The sequence below is a fragment of the Puma concolor genome, chromosome D3 (genome assembly GCF_028749965.1).
Source record: "Puma concolor isolate L17-30 chromosome D3, mPumCon1.1.hap2, whole genome shotgun sequence".
In the NCBI taxonomy this organism is placed as follows: domain Eukaryota; kingdom Metazoa; phylum Chordata; class Mammalia; order Carnivora; family Felidae; genus Puma; species Puma concolor.
In genome coordinates this window covers 2,947,057-2,969,578 of record NC_141678.1, presented here as the reverse complement: position 1 = coordinate 2,969,578, position 22,522 = coordinate 2,947,057, and the positions used below count along the sequence as shown (strand labels likewise).

The following is a 22,522-nucleotide window of genomic DNA, read 5'->3' as shown; positions in this document are numbered from 1 at the left end:
TCTAATAGACATCAGAGTATAATCCTCCTAATACGGAGGATGTTCTTGTCGCCGTCTTGACAAACGTGGCGAATTACGCCTGAGCAAATACTACATGAAAGTATCCAGGACACGTGGCTTCCTTAACACCACGCAGCTCGGTGAGCGAGCCCTGGGGGCCTTCAGAAATCAGGACCGTGTCCTTTCTAGGTCAAACCTTGGGGGTGATTTTTTCCTCTGGAAACAATTAAATCGTAGGTTGTCATTCAGTAAGACGCTGCTTTGGGGTCTCTGACCCACAGAAACACATCGATGTTCGCCGCTCAGGTTTTGGCTGTGCTTAGAAATCTCCCCCTGAGTGTGAGGTCCCCCTAAATATGAGGTCCACGCTTGCTCCATGAGGCAGTTCCTGCCTGGCCCATATCTGGGGTGACCACACATGTGGTTTGTCTAGGACAGGACAGCTGTGTTGCCTCTACTCGCGAATAATGTCTCATTTGATTCTAAAAAGTGACCTAGTGGGAGGAAGATACTAAATTATATTCCACTCGGAAATGGCCCATTGGCTGCTCCCATCACAGGATCCCTCAGCATCTGAAGCTGTGAATGGCATGTCTGCGCTGTCCCAACTTCCTTTATCCTCCTGCCCCCCACGAACCTGCTTCTTTCCAAGTTCGGTATTCGTGACTGTCCCCAAATCTGACCGAGCCGGGAGCCTGGGCACCATCCGTGGACTCGGCTATATCACCTGCCCCTTCTCGCTGGCGGTACGTACCCATTTAGTCCCTCGCTGTGGCCTACATCCACTTTCCCTCTGCAACCCCCGCCACGATTTTAGGTTATCACTCTTCATGTCTTGCCTTGCCCGACACGTGGCCCCTTCTGCCTTCCAGTCCCTGTGCTGCAGCCAGAGGGATGTCCCTACAACACGCACTGCTTGTGCCACTCCAAGCGGGCAGACGGGACCCCGAGAGTCTCAGCGTGGCGAATGGACGGACCACGTCCACGCTCTCGTGACTTCGAGCTTCCCCCATCAGGACCTAGCGTCTGTTTCCTACCGCGTGAACTGGGGCATCGAGACGTGCTGGCCAGTAGAGCTGAGCGGCTCTGAGACCAGGCTGCAAGAGACCTTGTGCGTGTTCCCCCTTCTCTTAGACCCCGCCACGGCCCAGGTGGCCTGCTGGGGGATGTGATTCGTGCGGCCGGGGCATCTCCGACCGCCAGCCCCAGCTGACGTCCGTCCCGGCTCGGCCAGCCCTGCGGCCCTCCAGCGGGCCCCGGGTGCACGAACCAGCTGGGCTCAGCTGAGGCCAGCATCACTGCCCGGCGGACCACAGGCTTCTCAGGGAAACCAGTGCGGACTTTAAAATCGTTACTTCTTGTGATTTTTGCTAGGTAGTGTCACTGTGGCAACAGAGGACAGCTACACACGGGGGCTCCAGCACGTGGGTTTCATGAGCCCCCACCCACAGACATGTCTCTGGTCCCCAAACGGGGGCGACTCTGCTCCCAGAAGATGGTCAGCAGTGACCACAGATGTTGATCAGCTGTCACCTACGGGCATCTCGCATCCCCAGGCCGGTGTCACCTCCTACCCCTTCAACGGCCACGCTTCAGACCCTACAGCACACGGCGGCCCTCGGTTCTAGCACTCTCCCTTGGGTTCCCTCTGCCTGGGAAGACTCACCCAGTCTCTCCTGCGGCCCCTCAATCCACAACTCTGACGCCACCTCCTCCAGGAAGCCTTCCCACACTCCCCTTACCAGAGGCAAGTCCCTCCTCGGTGAGCTGAAGTACCTCCCGTGACACCCATCACCTTGCACTGTGATGACGTGTCTGTTCCCAGTGCTGAGCTACTCCTGGGTCTATGGAGAACGTACCTGGGGTGCTAACCAGACAGAGAGAGGGAGGCAGGGAGGCAGGGAGGCAGACTGAGATGGAGACAGAGAAAGAGAGAGACAGACACAGAGAGAGAGAGAGAGAGACAGAGATAAAGAGAGGGACAGAGACAGAGACAGAGAGAAGTTTCAGACTCTATGAGCTCCTCCAGAACTTTGACACCAGAAACCCTGGAAAACAGGTAAATGTCGTATCCCACACGAGACAGGGTGGGCTTAAGTACCAAGCTGGATCCTGGCTCACGGCACACACCGTTCTGAGTGCTCAGACCACCCACCCTCCCGAAGGACGCACAGCACTGCTCGGCTGCAAGAGAGCCAACACTGTCCGCCCCTCGCTGGTCAGCCAAGGGCTGGGCCTCCAGGCCCGGAGGGGCCGTCCCACTGGACGAAGCCAGTGCTCCTGACAGAGAACCATCTGCGGCCCTCGGTTCCCCACGAGGAAGGAGAAAAGCCCCTGAGAGGTTACCGCCCGACGGAAGCCAGGGGAAGGACGCCCCGAAGAGGCACCCAAGCATCTGGATGTGTCGAAGCCATCACCCGTCACAAAGCCAGCGGCTTGTGACCTGCCATCCCAAAGTTGGGGAGCCCCCGGACAACAAAGGGCCCCGGGCTGCTCGGAGATGACAGAAGCGAGAATAAACAGACGGCCTGATGCGGAAACTTTCACGTCTGCACCTGCTGGCCAGTAAGGAAAACAGTCCCCGCTCAGGCCTCAAGAACGAAAGCCCAAAGGGGAGATGATGCTGGAACTCTGCACAAGGGCCCGAGACCAGCTCTGGGCAAGGGGGACACACCCGGGACCTGGACACGGCCCCCGTGGGGCCCTCGCGAGGCCCGGCAAAAGCGAAGCATTGCAGGGACCAGGGGCTGACCAACAGCCCGGCCATCCACAGGGATCAAGAAAACAGGCGGAGGGAGGCTGTGTGTGGCCACGGGCCACAGGCTCCGATCCTGTCACCTACAAATCGAGAGAGAGGGCTGTGTGTCCCGTGCCACCACCTAAACATCAGAAGGACACGTCTCGTCAGCGGAGATGTTGGCGAGGTGGCCCGGGACGACGTGTCCCCAAAGACGTCAGCACACGGATGCCGGCACCTGTGAACACATCAGGGAAGTAAGGTCGTGGATGGAGCCACGCTTGCTCAGCAGCTGACCCTGAGATGCACAGACGTCCCGGGCTGCTCGGTGGACCCAGTGCGGTCAGAGGGAGGGGCGGCGGGGAGAGAAGGGGAAATCTCAGACGCGACCTCGGTAACACAGCGGTGGGAAGAGCCACACTGCAGGCTTTGGACACGGAGGAAGGGGCCACGGGCCCGGGGACGTGGGTGGTTTTCACCGCACTTTTTCAAAGGCATTTAAAACTTCACAGGACTTAAAAACTTTCAGCATCTGGGGCGCCTGGGTGGCTCAGTTGGTTAGGCGTCTGACTTTGACTCAGGTCACGATCTCGTGGTCTGTAAGTTCAAGCCCTGCGCCCGGCTCTGTGCTGGCAGCTCGGATCCTGGCTTCAGATTCTGTGTCTCCCTCTCTCTCTGTCCCTCCCCCACTCACACTCTGTCTCTGTATCTCAATAATAAATAAACGTTAAAAAAAAAAAAAAACCTTTCAGCGTCTTTGGCATTTTAAGTAACAAGCCTCTGCCTTGTGCCTTCAGACACCCCTTCCGTAAGGATCCTGGAAAGTAACAAAACACCTTTAAAAAATGTCATTTGCCCAAAGCGCAATTTACGAGCTCAGGATTGTGCTCCTGAGGGACATTGGTGCTGCTCAGTTCCGGGAGTGTCCTCTCTCCCTCCCGCCCTCCCTCTCTCTCACCCTGCCGTACTACGAAATCAATGTAAAAATCGATGATGAATTAAATCTGATGACACATTAAAAATTGATCTATTCTTTTATCTTTGTAAGTATTAGACATATTTCATTATTTTATTTAACCAATTTGATTACACTTTACTATTTTGTTATTACTGCTGTCATCATCCCGCGTGGTTTCACACGTTTTGTTTTCACGGAGAGAGAACACCGCAATAACCCTGGCTTCAATATGAAACATTTTTTTCTGTGGCTTTTTACCCCAGCTTTAATGAGATATAATTGACATAGAATACCGTGTGATCGTACAACACGGTGATTTGACCCATGTATCTTTTGTGAAACGGTCCCCGCGACAAGGTTAGCACCTCCTTCACTGCGGTGAGAAAATGTAGGCTCTGCTCTCTTGGCGGCTTCCCAGTCCCAGTGCGTAAGGCAGGACTGCGAACTCGGGCCCCCGTGCAGAACGTCGGATTCCCAGAACCTGTCCATCTTGTCACTGGACGTTTGTGCCCTTGCACCCACAGCCTTCGAAGGGGGAAAAGTGACGGAAACAGATTCTGCCCTGGAACCGTCCCGAAAGGACGCCGCCCTACAGACCCCTTGATGTTCGTCCGCTGAGACCCATGCTGGTCTTCGAACCTACAAACCGCAGCATGATAGACGCGTGCTGTTTCGGGCCAATACACTCGTGGTACTTGCCACAGCAGCCGTGCAGAACCAACACAGATCGCAAGGGGGTCCACACAGCAGCGGCCGGGCCTGCCACCACCTCCTGGCCTCACCGCCCCAGCCCCGGGCACCGCAGCCAAGGCACGGTCCTGCCTCTCTGGCCGCCCCCTCATGTGTATCGCAGGCGCCTGCCCCACACGGTGCCTCCCACCCTCTGCCCCCCCTGCTGCTCTTCTGGGTCCCAGACATACCACGCAGCTCCCACCCGAGAGCCCTCTCCCTGCTGTTCCTCCTCCCCCAAACACCCTTCCTGCCCACCCTCCCTGGGGACTCGTTCCCTCCTCCTCTGGGCCTGGGCCCAAGGTCCCCTTCTCAGTGAGGCAACTACACTCTTATATGAATATACACATGTATGTGCACACACACACACACACACACACACACACACACCTTGCTGGGAAGGCACAGAGGAGGAAGGCAGACGAATACACATATGTGTATAATTATAATTATATGTTCTATTACATATTGCAATTATATGTAATTATAATGTATTTTTCTGTTTAAGATCATATAAGAAGACTGTATATATTCTATTACACATAGGAGAATATATATATAAAACTTTCATATAAAATGTAAGGCACAGAGGAGGAAAAGAGAAGCATATGTATATATATTCTTATATATAAGGTTCTATGAGAAGGTTTTATATATTCTGTTTTATATAGGAGAATATGTGTGAAACTATTATACAGGAGATACATGATAATAAAATACATATGTGAAAAAGTATGCATGTATAGGATATACAGAATAGTAAAAATATTTTTTCCTCCTCTGTAAAGGAAACTACATGTATGAAACTCCATATAGACTGTAGATAGCTTATATATGCGGTATATATTAATGTGCAGATGACTAACATGTAAACAGGATGGATTCTCCCTCCCCTGTATATACATCCTGTTTTCTTCCTCTGTGGAGGACTCTACATATACATGAAATGATATATATGGGATATATTCTGTCTACGTTTGAAGCTATTTATATAGGTATATGTATATTATATGTATATGAAAATATCTATTTTCCGTTTGTATAAAGAAAAAAATTATTCACATATTTATGAAAAAATATGACATAGGATACTATATACGTATCTCCTATACTTGTATAGATAGGATTTCCTATTTTCCTTGTCACGAGGGCAGGAATTTTGTTTTGTCCGTGGCTCAGTCTACAGCACCTGGAACCGTGTCCTGTATGCCATCAGAAATTCAGTAAATATTTGTTGAATAACTTATGTTTATACTTAAGACTCTTTGTTAGACTGTTTATAAACATTTTAGTATGGTTTTAATTTTGAACTCTATATGGGAGCCTCCATAGTATCTTCTGAACTTTGGGTCTCTAAAATCTTCATGTGTTTTGGAAAAAGAGTATTTCCATGTAGAGAGGTGGCCAAATATTACCCCGGGCTGGGCCTCCCCTGTGTCCTGCCACAACGCCGGAGAGGCCTCTCTGGAATAGACCCCTGGACCCTCCATCGTGGTGGCTTTTTGTCCCAAGAAATGTTACTCAGAGGCCTGAGGGTCCACGTTTGGGACGAGGGACCAGGCTGATTCTCTCACGGACTGAGCCCACCCCGCCTCCCACGTGAGAAATCTGGTTTTACCAGTGTAGAACTGCCTCGGAATTCGGGTGTTCCTTTTGGTCACAAACACACATTGTACCTCCTGGTATGTTCTTTCTCTCTCTTCTTGGATTAAAGACCTTTCCCTCAGGGAAAGACAGCGGAAGCTTTCTGTGACTCACCCTAAAATTAAACTCAAGACTCAATGTCAAGCTCTTGGGAGACAGGAACTCACAAGACTCTGAAAGAAAATAATAATAAAAAAATCCCTTTGGACCAAGTACAGTCTCTAATTTTGGTTTCTACATGTACATTTTTTGCCACCTTTTCCTTTCTCTTAATTTAACTCTGTAGAAGCAGCTGACAAGGGTGCACTACTGGGTTGGTACTAATTATCTATTAGATAATTAGTTCATTAATGAGAGTCTCTGCTGTCCATTCAGGTTTGCAACACAGCAGGTGTACTGTCAGCTCAGATACATTCAAAATGTGATGTTCAAGGGAAGCCTGAGTGGCTCAGTCGGATGAGCATCCGACTCTGGCTTAGGTCACGGTCTCACCGTTCAGGGGTTCCAACTCTGAGCTGGGCTCCGTGCTGTCAGTGCAGAACCCACTTTGGATCCTCTGTCCTCCTCTCTCTCTGCCCCTCCCCTGCTTTCTCTCTCTCTCTCTCTCTCTCTCAAAAATACACATTTTTAAAAAATGTGATGTTCAAGCGGGCCTCTGCATGCCTCGTTTTAGCACCAGTGAAGGTTTGACTCCTAAATCGTCAGGCAAGATAACAAAACAAAAAACAAACCACTACCATTCTAAGGCTGGGTTTTAAAAAAACATAATACAATGGCTTTGTGCCAACCATGCACATTCTGTATATACCACACACTGCTTAACTGTCTGGGTGCTGAGTGAGGATTTAAAATGAGTCACAACCTGCATCTCATGCCCTAATGCACCTGTTGTCAGTATGTTTTCCTTCTTCCTAGAACAGTGTGTTTGTAGTCACAGAGCGAGTCGCATAAATGACTTCCATCACAGAAATGGAGGGGGATTAGCCAGGCTCACCCTTACAGGAATTTTAGAATCCTGGAAGGTACTACACCTGCAATTCCAGCTGCTGCCACCAGGTGGTGCCCATCAGGTAACCCGCGGTTCATACCCAAAAAGAAAAACAAAACTCACAATTTCAGACTTTATAAACTATATTACAAAGCTGTAGTCATCATAGCGAGAGTCTGGGTCCATCCAGGTGGGCCTCTGCCGCCTCCAGCTGATGCCTCCAGGTGTGCCCAGCTGACAGCTCCCGAGCATTCGGCGAACAATACATCCAAAACCCAAAATTATTAAAGGAGCCCATTAAACACAACGTATGTGTGTTAACGATGTCCATTTAGCCAGAACTATCCCAGAACGGTAAAGGAGGCTGTGATACTTTATAGCTCACTGGATGTTTCTCAATGCTGAAATGCAAATCTAGGTTTATTCTCCCGTCATTCATTCAGCAAATAATTACTCAGGAACTGCCACGTGCCAGGCCTGCGGTTTAGTCCGGGAACCCAGAAATGCGCTCGATGGGTCCCCAGTGTAGGATTTCTGCAAACCCATCAGAGGTGCCCACACACAGACAACTCAGGATAAGAGTGGTCCAAGCCCAGGATGGTCACGTCTTACCTAAAGAAAGGTCAGTCACCTGCAGTGAAAATTACTCTTGCAAATCTTTTAAATTGAAACCCTTTTGGCCACGAATGCTTTGTTTGACTTCTAAAGTCTGACTTTTGCCATTTTAATCCTTAAAACCTTGGAAGTAACGGTGCACGGTCCTCCTGCTGAATCTAATCACCTACACGGTGTCTGCAAAAGGGACACTTGGCCCATGGCCTCCTGTTCCCATTGAAGCTTCAGAGAATCCCAATTAACGATACATTTCACATAGGAAACGGGAAGTATGGAGTAGTGATCAGGCCGATCCCTGCCCTGCTTACCTCACCCCTGCTCCTGGCCTTTCCATCCAGAATGTTCTCTCTCTACAGCCTTCTAAACATACTTTACTCCTTCTGAACTGGACCAACAGAGCTGTTTTCATACGGTTCTAAATACCATCCATCAACTCACTATCCCTATCCATACTCCCTCCTGGGGCCCGGAGGGTGGGCCATCCACCGTGTTCGGGATGTTTTTGCTTTTTTATACGAAGGTCCAGGGAGATCCCACTGCACAGTCAGTAAACAGGCATCTCCCACGTACTGAATTTTTCCTACTGGAGAGAAGTTTGTCTCTGACATCAGCATCCTCTGTGTGGCAGCCCAGAGAGATGATGCTCTCTGCCCACGTTCGCCGTACAACTTCCTAGCTAAGGGCCTTCCTTTCCGCAGCTCCTGGCAGAGGGCCCACGAGATGCTCCAGGCACTGGGGGACCAGCGATGACCCAGCCTGCAAGCCCCTCTCCTCGAAGAGGCAGACAGCGAACAAACGGACAAGGTAAGATACAGTAAGACAATGGGGGTACGTTCCACGAAGAACAGTAAGTCCGAGAAGGGGGTGGAGACGGGTGGGAGCCACGCCCTGGAGGAAGCAGGCAGTGACCGGGTGTGCCTCTGGCAGAGGACAGGACAGCAGTGCGGCTGAGGGGAGAGTACGGAGATGAGGTCAGGGAGGGAGGGTGCGGGGCGGAGGGTGGGGACAGGGACGGCCGTGGTGCGACTGTAAGGAAATGCAGCCTTTTCTCCGAGGGGGATGGGAAGCCACAAGAGGGTCTTGAGGGCACAGCGATGTGTTGCGATGCGCGCTTCTAAAGGGATGCCTTCGCTGCTGGCTGAGAAGAGAGTGTGGGGCACAGGTCGAAGCCGAGGGCAGCGACCAGTGAGGAGGCTTGAGGAAAGTCCGCTTCACCCCCCGAACCCGGCTCCGCTCAGCCAGTTACAGATGGAGAGAATGTGTGCGACATTCTCCAGGCTCACAGTGCAGGGACAGGCATCGTCCTACTCACAAGACGAACAGACGGCCAATCAGAACGACTGTAAGGTGCAGAAGCAGACCTGCCACGGGAACGTCATCACACCCACTTCCCGAGGAAGAAACCGAGGAACAGAGAGAGACTACATATCTAGCGCTGGTTCTCATCTAGAAGTATCGGGGCCAGGATTTAAATCCAGGCAACCTGGCTTAAGGGCCTGCGCCCTCAAGAGCCCCGCGCGCTCTTTCCGCAAGGCGAGTCAGGTAGGACGCAGTCACAGCTGCGCCCCCCAGTCCGCCGCAGGCCCCACCCCTCCCTGCTCTTCACACTCGTGTTATCTCCTGGATCTGTAGTCTGCTGGGTTTGTGATCCCTGGTCTCCGCACTCCGGGACCCCTCACGTACATTCTACGCAAGTGGGGTTCGCGGTATGTGGTTTCCTTCTCGGTCTGGGAGGACGAAGGGGTGTTGTCTCTTATGCCCACGCTGGCAGCGTCGCGAGGGGTTTCCGGGCCAATGTCTCAGCACAACAGAAACACGTGCCGAATTCTACTGGTGATGTCTGCCACGGGGCTGGCGCTGTCCTAGGCTAACCCGGGGTGTGGGGCCAGGCTGATCCCCACCGCGGACGCATCTTGCCCCCTCTCCCCAGAAGGCAGAATCTCGGCTTGTCCTGATTTTTCCTATCACGGAGGAAAGTGACCCCAGCAAGTCCATTCTGCCGGAAATGTCTGGAAACTGATCCATACAGCGTCTCCCAGGGGTATATTTGCTTTAACAAAGCATCGCAGGGAGGTGTTCACGCTCAATCCCACAGCATGGCATCTTGCCGGAAGGACGGTAACCATCCATGGAGGAGTTATTTCTGGCCAGGAGCGCAGGGTCTCAGGGCGCCCGGAGAGTAATCGCCCGCGGAAGAGAGGCCTGCGTGGAGCCCCTGAGCAGAGATCCGTAAGCCTCTCTGTAGCAAACGGATGCTGAGGGCGCCAGGCCCTGCAGCCCTACGGCCCTACTGCTCCCTCACTGCCACTCAACTCGGCCACGGCAGCGCAACAGCAGCCACGGAAATAATACACGAGTGGGCATTCCCGGCTGGCTCCCATGGCGGGAATCGTCCGCCAAACGCTGTCCTGACGGATGAGTGATAGAGGCAGAGAGGGAGCGGGTCTTGGGTACCATGGCAACGGGCCCCACGAATCTTGGTTTCTGAAGACGTGTCAAAATTCTGCCGTGTTCAGAGCGGCGTGTCCGGAGACGGCCACGGGGAGCCTCCTAACACCACCCATCCGCACGCCTAGAAACCGTTAAGATGGTACATTCTTTGCTCTGTGTATCCTGCCACCTCTCTCTGGATTCCCTTATTTCAGAAACACATAATACTTCTTTCACACCATTGTTGTGAGCATCAAAGGGGTGGACGCTGGGCTGCTGTGTAAGGACTGAGCAACACACACTCAAACGCTATTTCTGTTATTATTGGCGCGACACGGGCTGCCTACACGTGACCCGAGGCGGAAGCCAAGGGCGCCCCGAGCGCGTTGTATATTAGAAACTGATAGACACGGAGGAAAACAGTTGGAATCTAGGAGACCGGCCTGTGCATGGGGAAGGGAAATGCTTCCTATAAACCCAAACATCGAATTGCAATCAAGGAATCACAAAAAGCTGACGCTAGGAAGGAAGTCAGTTTCAGGCAAGGAACACCATTATTTGGTGTCGAAAGAGATGAGAGAAGCAACAGCACCAGACGACCCCCAAGTCCCTGCCCACCGCCTCCGGGCTGTCTTCCATCATTCCTCTCCTGCCCCGCCTTCGTGTGCATCCCCGGCTCCCGCGGGTGGCTTCACCTCACTCTGCAGCTACAGACTCCATCCCAACGTGGGAGACGCCTCGTCTACAAGTGGACTGGCGGAGGGGTGTCCTGGGGGGTCCACCTGCTCCGAGACCCCGCTGGGCCCAGGAGCCTAAGAGGGGCCAGGTCACGGACACCAGCGCGTCCCCCCCAACCAGGGCAGCACAGGATCGCGCTCGAGCCTGGCGGGGGACGGGGTTAGAGGTCGGGCTGCTTTCTGACGGCTCCTCCCTGCAGGGGACCCAGGAGCCATCTCCAGCGGGACGGCAGAGACCGTGAGGAGCTTTAATCCCTGCTGCTGCCTGTTCCTTCGAGGGATACTTAGAGGCCATCTGGCTGCAGTCTTGGAGAGAGACAACCGAGCTGCCCTGCAGAGCAGAACCGCAGCCGGAGGGTAAAGACGGGACTAACGCGGGCCTTCCTGCTCGCGGCTCCCTGAGCAACCCGGTGACCGAACCCGGCAGTGCCCTGCAGGGCTGTGTACCAGCCGTGGCTCCCTCTGTTGAGGCCCACAGCCCCCGCCGGGAGGAGCCAAGCAGCAGGTGCACACCCAGCGCCGTGCCGGGGGGACCGACGGCCGGGTGGAGGGCCCCCGCCCCTCCGGCCACTCTCCCGGCCTCCAGCTCGTCCACGAAGCTTGCTCAGTGTCTGGCCCCTCGCTTCCCCTGACAGAGGTCAGTAGCCGTCTTCTGCGGGGACCAACCCTGGGAGAACGGGCCGGGCCAGGTTACGCCCTGTTCCCAACGGGCACGTCTCTGCTGGACACACAAGGGTGGACCCTGAGCTGGGAAAAAACTGCAAGGTGGCGAGTCCAGCTGTGACGGAGAGGCTGAGTCCCCCGTCCCCACAAGGGACCGGCCAGTCCACTTTGGAGCTGCTCGCAAACGCCCAGAACCACAGTGGAGAAGAACAACTCAGCCCACATCTTGGTGATACTCCAGCAAATCCGTCTTTTTTTCCCACAGCCTGTGATAGACCAGCTGCCCATGGCACCACTTTGGGGATTCCTAAGATCCCCTCACCCCCAAAGCCCAGTCCCACGCAGTGGCAGGGCGGACGCATCTACAAAGCCCGTTCCCCTTCTGTGCCAACAGCACACAGAGCTGTCCTGGGGCCTCCCTTCCCCGCCTCTCCTCCGCGGATCATGTACTTTGGGATGATCAGGCTTCAGACAGTAGGGGGGTCGGAGCTGCAGGCCGGGCTCAAGGATTAGGAGGACCACCTGGGTGGGTCCCAAGAAAGCAGGTGCCAGGATGGGCCCAGAAGGTCTGCCTGGGATTCGAGCCACGAAGAGGCGCCTGTCTCCTCCCACAGGGTGGCCTCTGGGAGCAAAGCCATACAGGACGAGCTCTGTCTCCAGGTGGGGGTTGAGAGAGACAGAGACAGAGAGACAGAGAGAGAGAGACAGAAAGAGACAGAGAGACAGAGGCAGAGACAGATGCAGAGAAAGAAGGACAGAGAGACAGAAAGAGACAGAGACAGAGAGATACAGAGAAAGAGACAAAGAGAAAAGGAAATACAGAGGTACAGAGAGTGACAGATATAGAGACAGAGAGATACAGAGAAACAGAGAAAGAGATACAGAGACAGAGAGACACAGAAACAGAGACAGAGTCAGAGAAACAGAGACAGAGACAGAAAAGAGAAAGAGACAGAGACAGAGACACAGAGATACAGAGAGATACAGAGAAACAGAGAGAAAGAGACACAGACACAGAGAAAGGAAGGGAGGGGTGGGAATGTTCTCATGATACCTTCTGAGAGGTTTTATTTTATCTGAATAAAACCCCCCAAACTATCCCTGACTCTGGACTTCCCAATGACATCAGCCAGCAACACTTTTTGATCTTTTTTTCTAAACTGGAGTCGTTGTGGGTGGGATTTCCCATCATGTCCAGACCCCAGGACTCACGACGGACGTGACCGCTGAAGTCTGCTGGCTCCTAAGCTGTGCCTCCATCCGTGCGGCTTGAGATGCCCTTGAGACCCCGGGTTTCTGGGGGTGACTGCATGAGCCTCGGGATCACTCGGGTCGGTCTGGACTCTAGAGCATATGTGTAAGTGAGGACTTCTTTGGTGACTGGTATCCCAAGCCTAACTCAGACCGCTGTGCACAAAAGGGATCCAAGTTCGGGAATGTTCAGGGCAAGCCTGGCTGGTCTGGCGGGACTCGAGCTCTCGGGCGCCCTCACAGGACCTGGCTTCCCTGCAGAGTGCCTCTGCCTTCTCTGTTGTTGGATGTGTCCCCAGCAGGTCCCTTCCTTGAGAAGGTGACTGCAGGAGATCTTGTCGGGAGAGGAAATCTTTCACAGGAGTTGCAGCCCGCATCTCCAGGCTGCCCTCGCCGGCTGGGATTAGGACCCTGTCTCTCCCTGAGCCAGTGACGGGGTCCAGAGGGACGCGAGGCTTTATGGCCACGCTGGGTCACTCTGGCAACAGAAGCTGGCGTGGGGACGGCACCGTGTGTTACGTGGATTAAGTGCAAAGACAGAGAGGAACTTTCTGGAGAGCACGTTACTGTTATGGGAAGACGGGCAAGTGAGAGCTAGTGCGAACACGCACGGAAGTCCTTCACGGGAGCCCGCAGCCCTCTCCGTTGCACGGACGCGTCCTCACCGCCCTCCTTCCCACCGCCCCCGCTGCCCGCGATGTGCTGCCATATTTTGTTTCGTCTGGCCGACCGCGTGCAGAACCACCCTCAGTGTCTGAGAAGTGTTTCCACGATTCAGTGACACGTTTTCCCTTCTAGCTGGTTACCGACCGCACGGTTCGCTCATTCATTCAACACACATTTGCTGAGCACGTCCTACGCGCCCAGGGTTGTAAGTGACGGGACAGAGCGGCGCAGGGAGGGAACCCGACAGCACTGCCCTCCCAGAGGGCACACGGAACACCCCCACTGACCTTGCTGTGAAGTCATCCCGGAGCATGGCCGCACCCTGGCCAGTCTGGGTCTGGCCCTCCTTCCCAGCCCCTGCACCGCCCCCCCCCCCCCACCCCGCCACGGCCTCCCCAGGGGGTGGGAAGAGGCCCGAAGCACCTGGCAAACGCCGAAGGGCAGGAGCTTTGCAGACCAGGCTCAGCCTCCAGCGTGGGTTTGTACCCTGTTCTACTACTGTGCAGGGGAGGGTCTCCGGACCCCAGCGGTGCGGCAGCCAGGACGGGCCGGGAGGGGCCGGTGGTCACAGACACCGCCATGGCAGCGGAGTCCCGGGGAGGACAGGGAGGTGGCGACTTGCCTTGATGACATCCTCGTCGGACGACCTGCACTCCACAGACGTGAGCACATCCGTCACCGTGCCGTCTTCCTCCACCGAGACCACCTTCACCGGGACGGCCACCGTCTTCCCCGTGAGGATGGCCGTGTTCAGGATCTCCGCCTCCTGGAACAACAAACACACCTGCCCGTCACACACCTCCCGCTGGGCGGACCGCCTCCCCGCCACCCCTGCAAACGCCCCAGCGCCAGCGCCGCCTGGAGCCGACGGTCTCCCGTCACCCGGACGTCCACAGGGAGAGTGTGATGGGGAGGGATGTCACGTGCAGAGGGGCAGGGGCTCATCTGACGAACGTCACCAAGTGCCAGGAGCCGTTCATCTGAATTTTCAGATGAGACCGACAGGCATTCGTATTCTCTCCGTTTGGTAGATGGCACAGAGAGGTTGTGTCACTGGCCCGAGGTCACACAGCTAGGAAACAGTGAGGTGGGATCTGAAGCCAGGAAGTCCAGCAGCTCAGTCCCCGCGAGAGCTATTCCAGCAGGTCTGAACTCACGCAACACGCGTCTGCCTTAAGCAGTGAGCTGTCGGCCAGGGGCGCAAAGCGCCATAAACGGAGCTGAGATCACCTGCTTCCCACAGTGTGTGGGGGGCACGTGGACGCTGAGACCCTCACTCTCTGACTCTTCCGCTCTGGCTGGCTCTCACCTCCTGTCCCTTTTCCAGGCTCTTGTTGGGTCCTGGCCCCTGTGTACATTTGTAGTGCCCTTGTGGCTCCAAGGACACACTCAGCCCCACCGATGTGACACTTGTGTGCAAAACACACACGCGCACACACTCACCCAAACATGCCTTCTGCCTGATAATCACGTTTTTCAGCTCAGCTCAAGGGGTGTCCCGCGGGATGTCCCCGCCTGCCCTTGTTATTTGCTTTACCGAGCTCCCCGGAGCCTGGGAAACACAGGCACAGAATCTCCTCTATGGCACCTGTCACTGCTGCTGTCTCACTTGGGAGTCATTCAGTCGGTCATCCCTCTTCTAGGCCACCAGGTCCACGGGGCTGGATGTGCCTTCTGACCCCCCAGTGCCCGGCACAGTGCTAAGCTATGGCGAGCGGTGCACGTCTTCAGAATGTACAGCTGAGGACTTCAACAGGAGGACTGCAATCCACAACCCCCTCCCTGTTCTCAGTCCTGCGCACGAACCCCGACCTGAGCAGCGGCCGTGCTCTACACCTGTGACCAGTGCACCTGTGCCTTCTTCAGATACTCCTACAGGGCTCTGGGAGGCCACATGAGCCCATTTATCAGATGGGGAAAACTGAGCTCCAAGAACCAGAAGTGGGTCTCATTTCCCTCTGCGGGGACCGTCTCCTCCAATCACATGGCGATCAAAGTCCCCATGTAACCCGCAGCCTCTGTACAGCACGCGTCCCGAGTTCCAGCCCACAGTGTCATTGACCACACGCGACGGCGTCCCCGAGAGGCGTCGTATCGGCGCGAATGCGGAGTTTCCTCTGTAGGTCCGACCTTGTCTGGCCCATCCTTGGTAGAGCCTGGGGGGCTGCTAGGAGGTACATCTCTGTCTCTCAGAGCCAGGCTCGGGCAGGTTCTAGCTAATTTGATTTTCATGTGAAATCACAAACGCCCGTTTTAGGAGCGTGCCGGAAGAAGGAATAGAAATGTATCATCTTCGCATTGCATAACTGTTTTCCTTATGTTAACTTCATTTCTTACGTAAGATCTTTTTTCCTTACAGGACGAGGTTCATCTTATAATTAGCTCCTTTGGTTTAGATTTGGATACACACACACACACACACACACACACACACACACACATATATATATACATCTGCATATGTATTTTTTTCTTTAATTCTGAGAGACCTCCAGTTTGGAATGTTCCTGAATCTCAAAGACCATGCCCGATACTGTCTCAATACGCAGGAGCCTCCAAAGGCCCGTTGATTATGCACTTGGGTTTGGTTTTGTTCCCTCCTCTGAGTTCCCAGCCTGATGTGATTTCATCTTGGGCACAAACACCGTAAAAGAATGAAGGGGGGGGGGGGAGAGGCTATGCTGCTACTTTCTGCTGCGTCTGGGGAGGGAGGCCCGCGTGCACGCTCCTACTAAACGGGTAGAGATCCAAGAGGACCGTTCACACTTTGGAAAAATACGGGAAAATGCTCCTTAACTCTCTGGCCCAAACTGGCTCATCCCAAAGGAAGGAGCTGACCGGGGTGGGGAGCGGGGTATCATGACCGCTGACATGAGTTTCAGGGAAGAGGAGAGCGATTTTGCACCTCCGTGCAGGAAGGGTTACGAGCATCTCTGTCCACCGGTAAAACCCGAGAGGCCTTCAGCGTGTGCACGCGGACGCCAGCACGGGAAGGAACGGCGGCGGGAATTAGCTGGCGACCATCTGTAAGCCCAGCTGTCTGGGGTGCTCCCCTGGCCTCCGAATGGGCATGCCACTCTGCCTGCAGGATCTCGTGGGGATTCGTGAGGCAACTTTCAGGTCCTCCCTGCCTTCTCTGTGCACGTCCAGTTTTTCGAGGTCAGGAGCGCTCTCTCTGGCGCAGCTCTGCCGTCCCCGGGGGGCGAATGACAGGTGCACAGCTCGTAAAAGTCTCCAGGTAAGAGGTGGTGGACGTGCCCTGCACATTCGACCCGCAAGTGCCCGGATGATTAGATGCCATAAATCCCTAGAGAGCTCAGCTGCCTTACGGTCATGGGCTGTCTTCACCCCAGGCCTTCAGAGCTGGGAAATCAAGGAAGGAACCTCTTGAGAAAGCTCGTGTCCGTCCTCACTGGTGGCTCCATGCTCCCTCTGTTACCTGGACGCCGTGCACGCCAGCAGTGACTCACTGGGTATCTGACCACAGAGCGTCGGGCTCTCCAGAGGCCAGGAGGAGGCAAAAATGGCGGGAGAAGGTGACGGTGCCTTGGGAAAAAAGGGGCAACCTCGTAAGAGAGGCCACAGATACGATTCTGGGGATTCGACTCTTTATCTCTTGTAAGGAAGCAATCCCTGTCCGGATTTTGCTGGAGAAGCGATGACTCACATCTTGGCTCGGATCCCCTCTAGAAACCGACTCCGGCACAAGGATTCAAGGGCGGTTTATTTGGGGGGTTCGGGAAGTGTCAGTAGGGGAGCAGAGAAGAGAGAGCCGGGAAGGCGCGTGGGCCACGCCAGCTGCCACGGTGGACAGCTGGAGCTTGATCCCGCGGGACTGGGCTGTGATGCAAAACACACCACGTGCGTTAGATATTTCAGACATTCCCTTGCAGGGAAATTACCTAAAATACACACTTAAAAATAATTCCGTGGTGGGGCGAGGGAGCTGGGTTATTTATACGGCACCTCCTGAGAGGTGCTCCGGGGGCCGACCGTGCCCGGCAGGTCCAGCCTGCTGCGCGAGCAGAGGAGGCAGCCCTCCATGGTTTCAGAGAACACGCTGGACGGGTGCTGTCCAGAGCGCTCTGCCCGCGTGGGGTACCGAGCTGGTGCACGGGGCAGGATCTGCTGCGGTAAAACCGAGGAATATAGCGTCTCATACCAAGGTCTGACGGATTGGGCCCGGAATTAGAGTGTTTCTCTTAAACTTCCTCATGCCTCGGCAGCCTGATTTTCTGCTTTGTGAACACAGTCACTGGTTCACCTTCACCCTCCAACATCCATTTGAAAAACAGAGGGGAGGAAATGATGGAGAGATAAATATGGCACGGGGGCCCTTCTAGAATGCACCGCGAGGTTGACCTGGGGTTGCCCACTTGGTGTCCACCCTCCTCTCTGCCCTCTTCGAAAACCCCCCATGTTGTCTGAGGCTGTAAGATGCCCAGCTAAAATTACCGCTTTTTTTTTTTTTGGGCTGCCCTTACTTAGTGACACAGTTCTGGTCCGTGAGATATAAACGGAAGTCAGTTGGTGAGGCTTCCAAAAAAGTTTGTTGAAAAAAAAAAAAGCAGATTCTGAAGGTTGGTTTGTGTTTCCCCATTCTTCCTGCTGTCAGCACAGAGGATACTGGAGTTGGGGCTGTATCGTGCACCCCAAAGGTGAGGGCGTGAGGCTAAAATGCATCATGTTGGGGGTCGAGGGCAGGGAATCTGTTGTTGGAGCGTTGGGGGCAAATCCCGCCTCGGACGAGGCCCCCTGGGTGACCTCGGGTGACTCACCTAACTCTCGGTGCCTCATAAGCTTTGACTATGGACTGAGGACACAGCAGTGCCCCCGTCCTGCGTCTGCCCCGGGTTTGGTGAGTTAGTAATGCTGGAGAGCTCACAACAATGGCCGGTGCCTCGCCCACCCTGTCTCTGCGTGTCTGATAAGCACGCAGGTGTGAGTGGTGGCTGGGCCAGAGTGGACAGCATCCCCCCAGCATCTGCGTCTGCTCAGAACCTCAGAATACGACCTCATGCGGGAAGACGGGGCTTTGCGGATATAATGAGTTAAGTTCAAATGAGGTCGTCCTGGATGGGGGTGGACCCTCATCCAATGGCTGGCGTCCTCATGAGACCAGAAGACACAGATAGATGGTTCTGTGGGGCTGCAGGCGGGGGACATCAAGGAAGCCAGCAGCCACCAAGGCTGGAGGAGATAAGGAAGTATTCTCCCCCAGAGCCTTGCGAGGGAGCGTGGTCCTGCTGCCATCTTGATTTTGGACTGTGACCTCAGAACGGCGTGCGGACAGATGTCTGCTGTTTTTCGGCCACCACGTTTTCGGCGGCCCCAGGAAACCGGTACGATGGCCGAGCCAAAGAGAAGGAAGAGGACGCCAGCGAGATGGAACAGAACACTAATCCCGGACGCCCCCTCCAAACGCACGGCGCAGCAAATTCTGAGACCTTGCTCATTCACCCCTGTGTGCGTGTTCTGTGGCTCACAGATGGGCCACAGTCCCATCACATACCGCCTGCCAGAAACAGGCCCTCCCTTTTCCCACGTCTTGGGCTGAAACCAGCAAGTCGAACTGCTTATTGTTCCTAATGAGGGGGGAGGAAACACTTTTTTTGTCTTCACCGTCACCGTGGCCCCTTTGGAGATCATGCGCCATTTTAATATGTGGTTCTGAGACCATCCACATATGTCGTACTGGAGGCGTAAGGTTGGAAGAAATACAAAGAAGCGTGGCGTTGGCGGTCTCACCGCTTCAACCTCAACCAAAGCATGGCGGGTAAGCTTCAAGCAGCCCGCCGGAGGAGGGCAGACAAGGGCAGACATCCTGTAACACCACTGGCGGCCGCCAGCCACGTCCCTCCCCTGCACACGCTGAGTGTGTCACAGCATCCTACTCCCTGAGAGAGACACTTGGGAGACGGGCATTTCCAGCAGGTGGAAATACAGTCAGCGGACACACTACGCCTGACTCAGCGTGGACGCGCACAAGGGAAGCATTTCCTACCTGGGCCGCCAACGAGGACCTTAAGAAAGGGTACAAGCTCTCCCCCAAACAGGACTTGAGTGCAATACCGCGGCCGAGTTCCTTATAACATCTTTTATTACGAGTCCCGCGGACGGAAGCTTCTGGTTTTGCCTGCCAGTCTCTTGTCTGTAACCACGCACCCATTTTTCTCTGGGAAAATCATCCCTTTTCCTTCGGAAGGAGAGTCACAGCAATCCTCCCTGCCCCTGGCCCAGAGTAGGCTGGCATCCTCTACGCGCGGTGGGGCCTCTCCCCCTGGGACAGAACTCCACTCAAGGGGAGCGGGCAGGAGCCGAGATGCTGGGATCTCCTACACAGTCAGCGGCACCTTAAAACTGTTCAGCCTGTTGTCTGCATTTCCATGAAGGTCCTGGCTCCCACCTTTCCGGCTGTCCCATCCATTCTTTGGGAGAGCCCATGTTCTTTCACTAAATTCCTTTCTAAAAAAATTTTTTAAGTGTTTACTTATTTTTGAGAGACAGAGAGAGAGCAAGCCAGGGAAGGGCAGAGAGAGAGGGAGACACAGAATCCGAAGCAGGCTCCAGGCTCCGAGCGGTCAGCACAGAGCCTGACATGGGGCTCGAACTCACAAACTGGGAGAATCATGACCTGAGCCAAAGTTGGATGCTTAACCAATTGAGCCACCCAGGTGCCCCATCACTAAATTCCTTTTTAGAGGATGGTTCTTATGTTAAGTGTTCTAACACACACACACACACACACACACACACACACACACACACACACACATCATAATGATGATGATGATGATGATAATAATAATAATGGAAACTTTGTAAGGTGATGCCTATGTCTGTGGCCTTGATCATGAGGCTGGTTTCACAGATATGTATACTCCTGTCCAAACTCAACGAACTACATACATTAACTATGCACAGCTTTGTAAACGTCAACAATACCTCAAAAGTAGTTAAAAAAAAAAACAACAACAACAAAAACCAAAAAACCAAACTTAACCAGAATCAATTTCCTTTGCTTCCAAGGAACTGTAATCAACACAGTTGACCAGGAAGGTGGATGAAAGAACATTGGTTCACAGGGTTCCCTCCCAATTCTCACTGGGATGCAGACTTCGTACTTCGTAACAATTACCAAGCTCAGTCCCCCAACTTGCGGGCTGGAGACGGCATTAGTCTGAATCTGCACCAGAGCACAGCCTGGGGCAGCGATGGGTGGAGTCGATTTATTGGCAAGGGGAGGTGGTCAGGGGAGAGGCGTGGGAGGCAGACAGGTGGTGCTATCCACCTTGCAGCAGGGACCCTGGGCACTAGCGTCTGCAGAGGCCTGGCCTCCCAGAATTGTCTGACGTCAGGCTGGAAGCAGGAGTTCCCTCCAGGGTGTCATCTGCCCACCTGTGCGCGGGTCAGGTGGCTACAAAGTTCTCCTGTGTCAGGAGAGAAACTGCCCACGACAGAGTCTGGGACACGTATCTCACTTACTTTCTAAAAAACAAAAAGAACACACCTAGGCTTTCTTGTTTGCACAGAGACTTGTGGCCAGAAATGACAGTAACTCACACAGCAGGTTTCAGAAGCAACGCTTCTACTCTGTTCTGCTTATAATCCTCAGAGAAGGGAGACACTCACTTAATGAGACGGCATCAAATATGCCACTGAGGCAAGGACACACATGTGGGCACGTCCCTCCAGGGCATCTGGAGATGACTCACATGCCCTGCGTCAAGGATCCAGGCGGACAGGGCGGAGCCACTCTGGGAAGGTCCCCTGCAGGGCTCTGGGAGCTCACTGCACATCTACCTGCAACATCGTCCCTCCCTCCTGCTACTTCTGCAACTGCACTGCTCCTATTATAGATGTGCCCCACCTGTCTCCATATATTTACTCCTTCTTCAAGAATATCCTGGAAACCACTGTCAGTCTTGAGAGATACTGTGCGGGTCCAGGATCTTAGCTGTAGACAACGCAATCCACTCCTGTTCATTTCAGCAGAAAGGGGTTTGCCGAGGCATCGGCGCTGTTGACGGGGTTGCAGAAACAGACCCCCACTGACCTCCCGAGATCAGTGTGTGGAACCCCTCGGTGTTCCTGCCACGCACCTGCTGCTTCTGCCCCGACTGGGATGCTGGGAGATCAGGCACATTGGTTCAGACCCTCGTTGACACTCCCCAACTCCCACATACATCGCCTTCCCCCTGCTGGAAAGAAAGCGTCACACAGGCACATCCAATTGGCAGAGACTGAACCACAAGCCTGATCCCTCAGGGACACTCCGTTCTCTCCCAGGGGAGGCTGAGCAAAGTAGATTTTTGGAATTTATTTAGAGAACACGAGATTTCCACAGCAAGGGGCTGTAAAGGATGGAGAGAGAGTGTCTTCTGGGCAGCTGCATTTGGTGGTTTGCCACGACCGGTATCAGCATCGCATGCCCTGGGATCTTCGTGATGTTTAAGTACAAACAGGCATATTCTGCTAGGTCTATTGGTTTTCTTTAATTGAAATTTGACTGATTTTATATTTAGTATTATTTTTTAAATCATGGTTTTAAATTTACACCCAAATTAGTTAACATTTAATCTTATAATGATTTCAGGAGTAAAATTTAGTGATTCATCACTTACATACAACACCCAGTGCTCATCCCAACAAGTGCCCTCCTTAATGCCCACCGTCCATTTAGCCCATCCCCCACCCCCCATCCCCACCCCCAACCCCTCCAGCAACCCTCAGTGTGTTCTCTGTATTTAAGAGTCTCTTAGGGTTTATCTCCCTCTCGGTTTTTATACTATTTTTCCTTCCCTTCCCCTATGTTCATCTGTTTTGTTTCTTAAATTCCAAATATGAGAGAAATCATATTTGTCTTTCTCTGACTAATTTCACTTAGTATAATACCCTCCAGTCCCATCCAGTTACAAATGGCAAGATTCCATTCTTTTTTATCGCCGAGGAATACTCCATTGTATCTATATACCACATCTTCTTTATCCATTCATCCATCGATGGACACTTGGGCTCTTTCCATACTTTGGCTATTGCCGATAGTGCTGCTATAAACGTTGGGGTGCGTGTGCCCCTTCGAAACAGCACACCTGTATCCCTTA

At 53.8% G+C, this 22,522-nt stretch overlaps 1 protein-coding gene across 2 annotated transcripts in view; it reads right to left on the bottom strand.

Annotated features, from left to right (window-relative positions):
• TMEM132D (transmembrane protein 132D) overlaps positions 1 to 22,522 on the bottom strand; it is a 564,124-nt gene that overhangs the window by 70,755 nt on the left and 470,847 nt on the right. For both annotated transcript variants that reach the window (XM_086681430.1, XM_086681429.1), the window contains one exon: positions 14,041 to 14,184. In XM_086681430.1, coding sequence (XP_086537556.1) covers positions 14,041 to 14,184 — 144 coding nt within the window. The remainder of the gene's footprint in view (positions 1 to 14,040; positions 14,185 to 22,522) is intronic.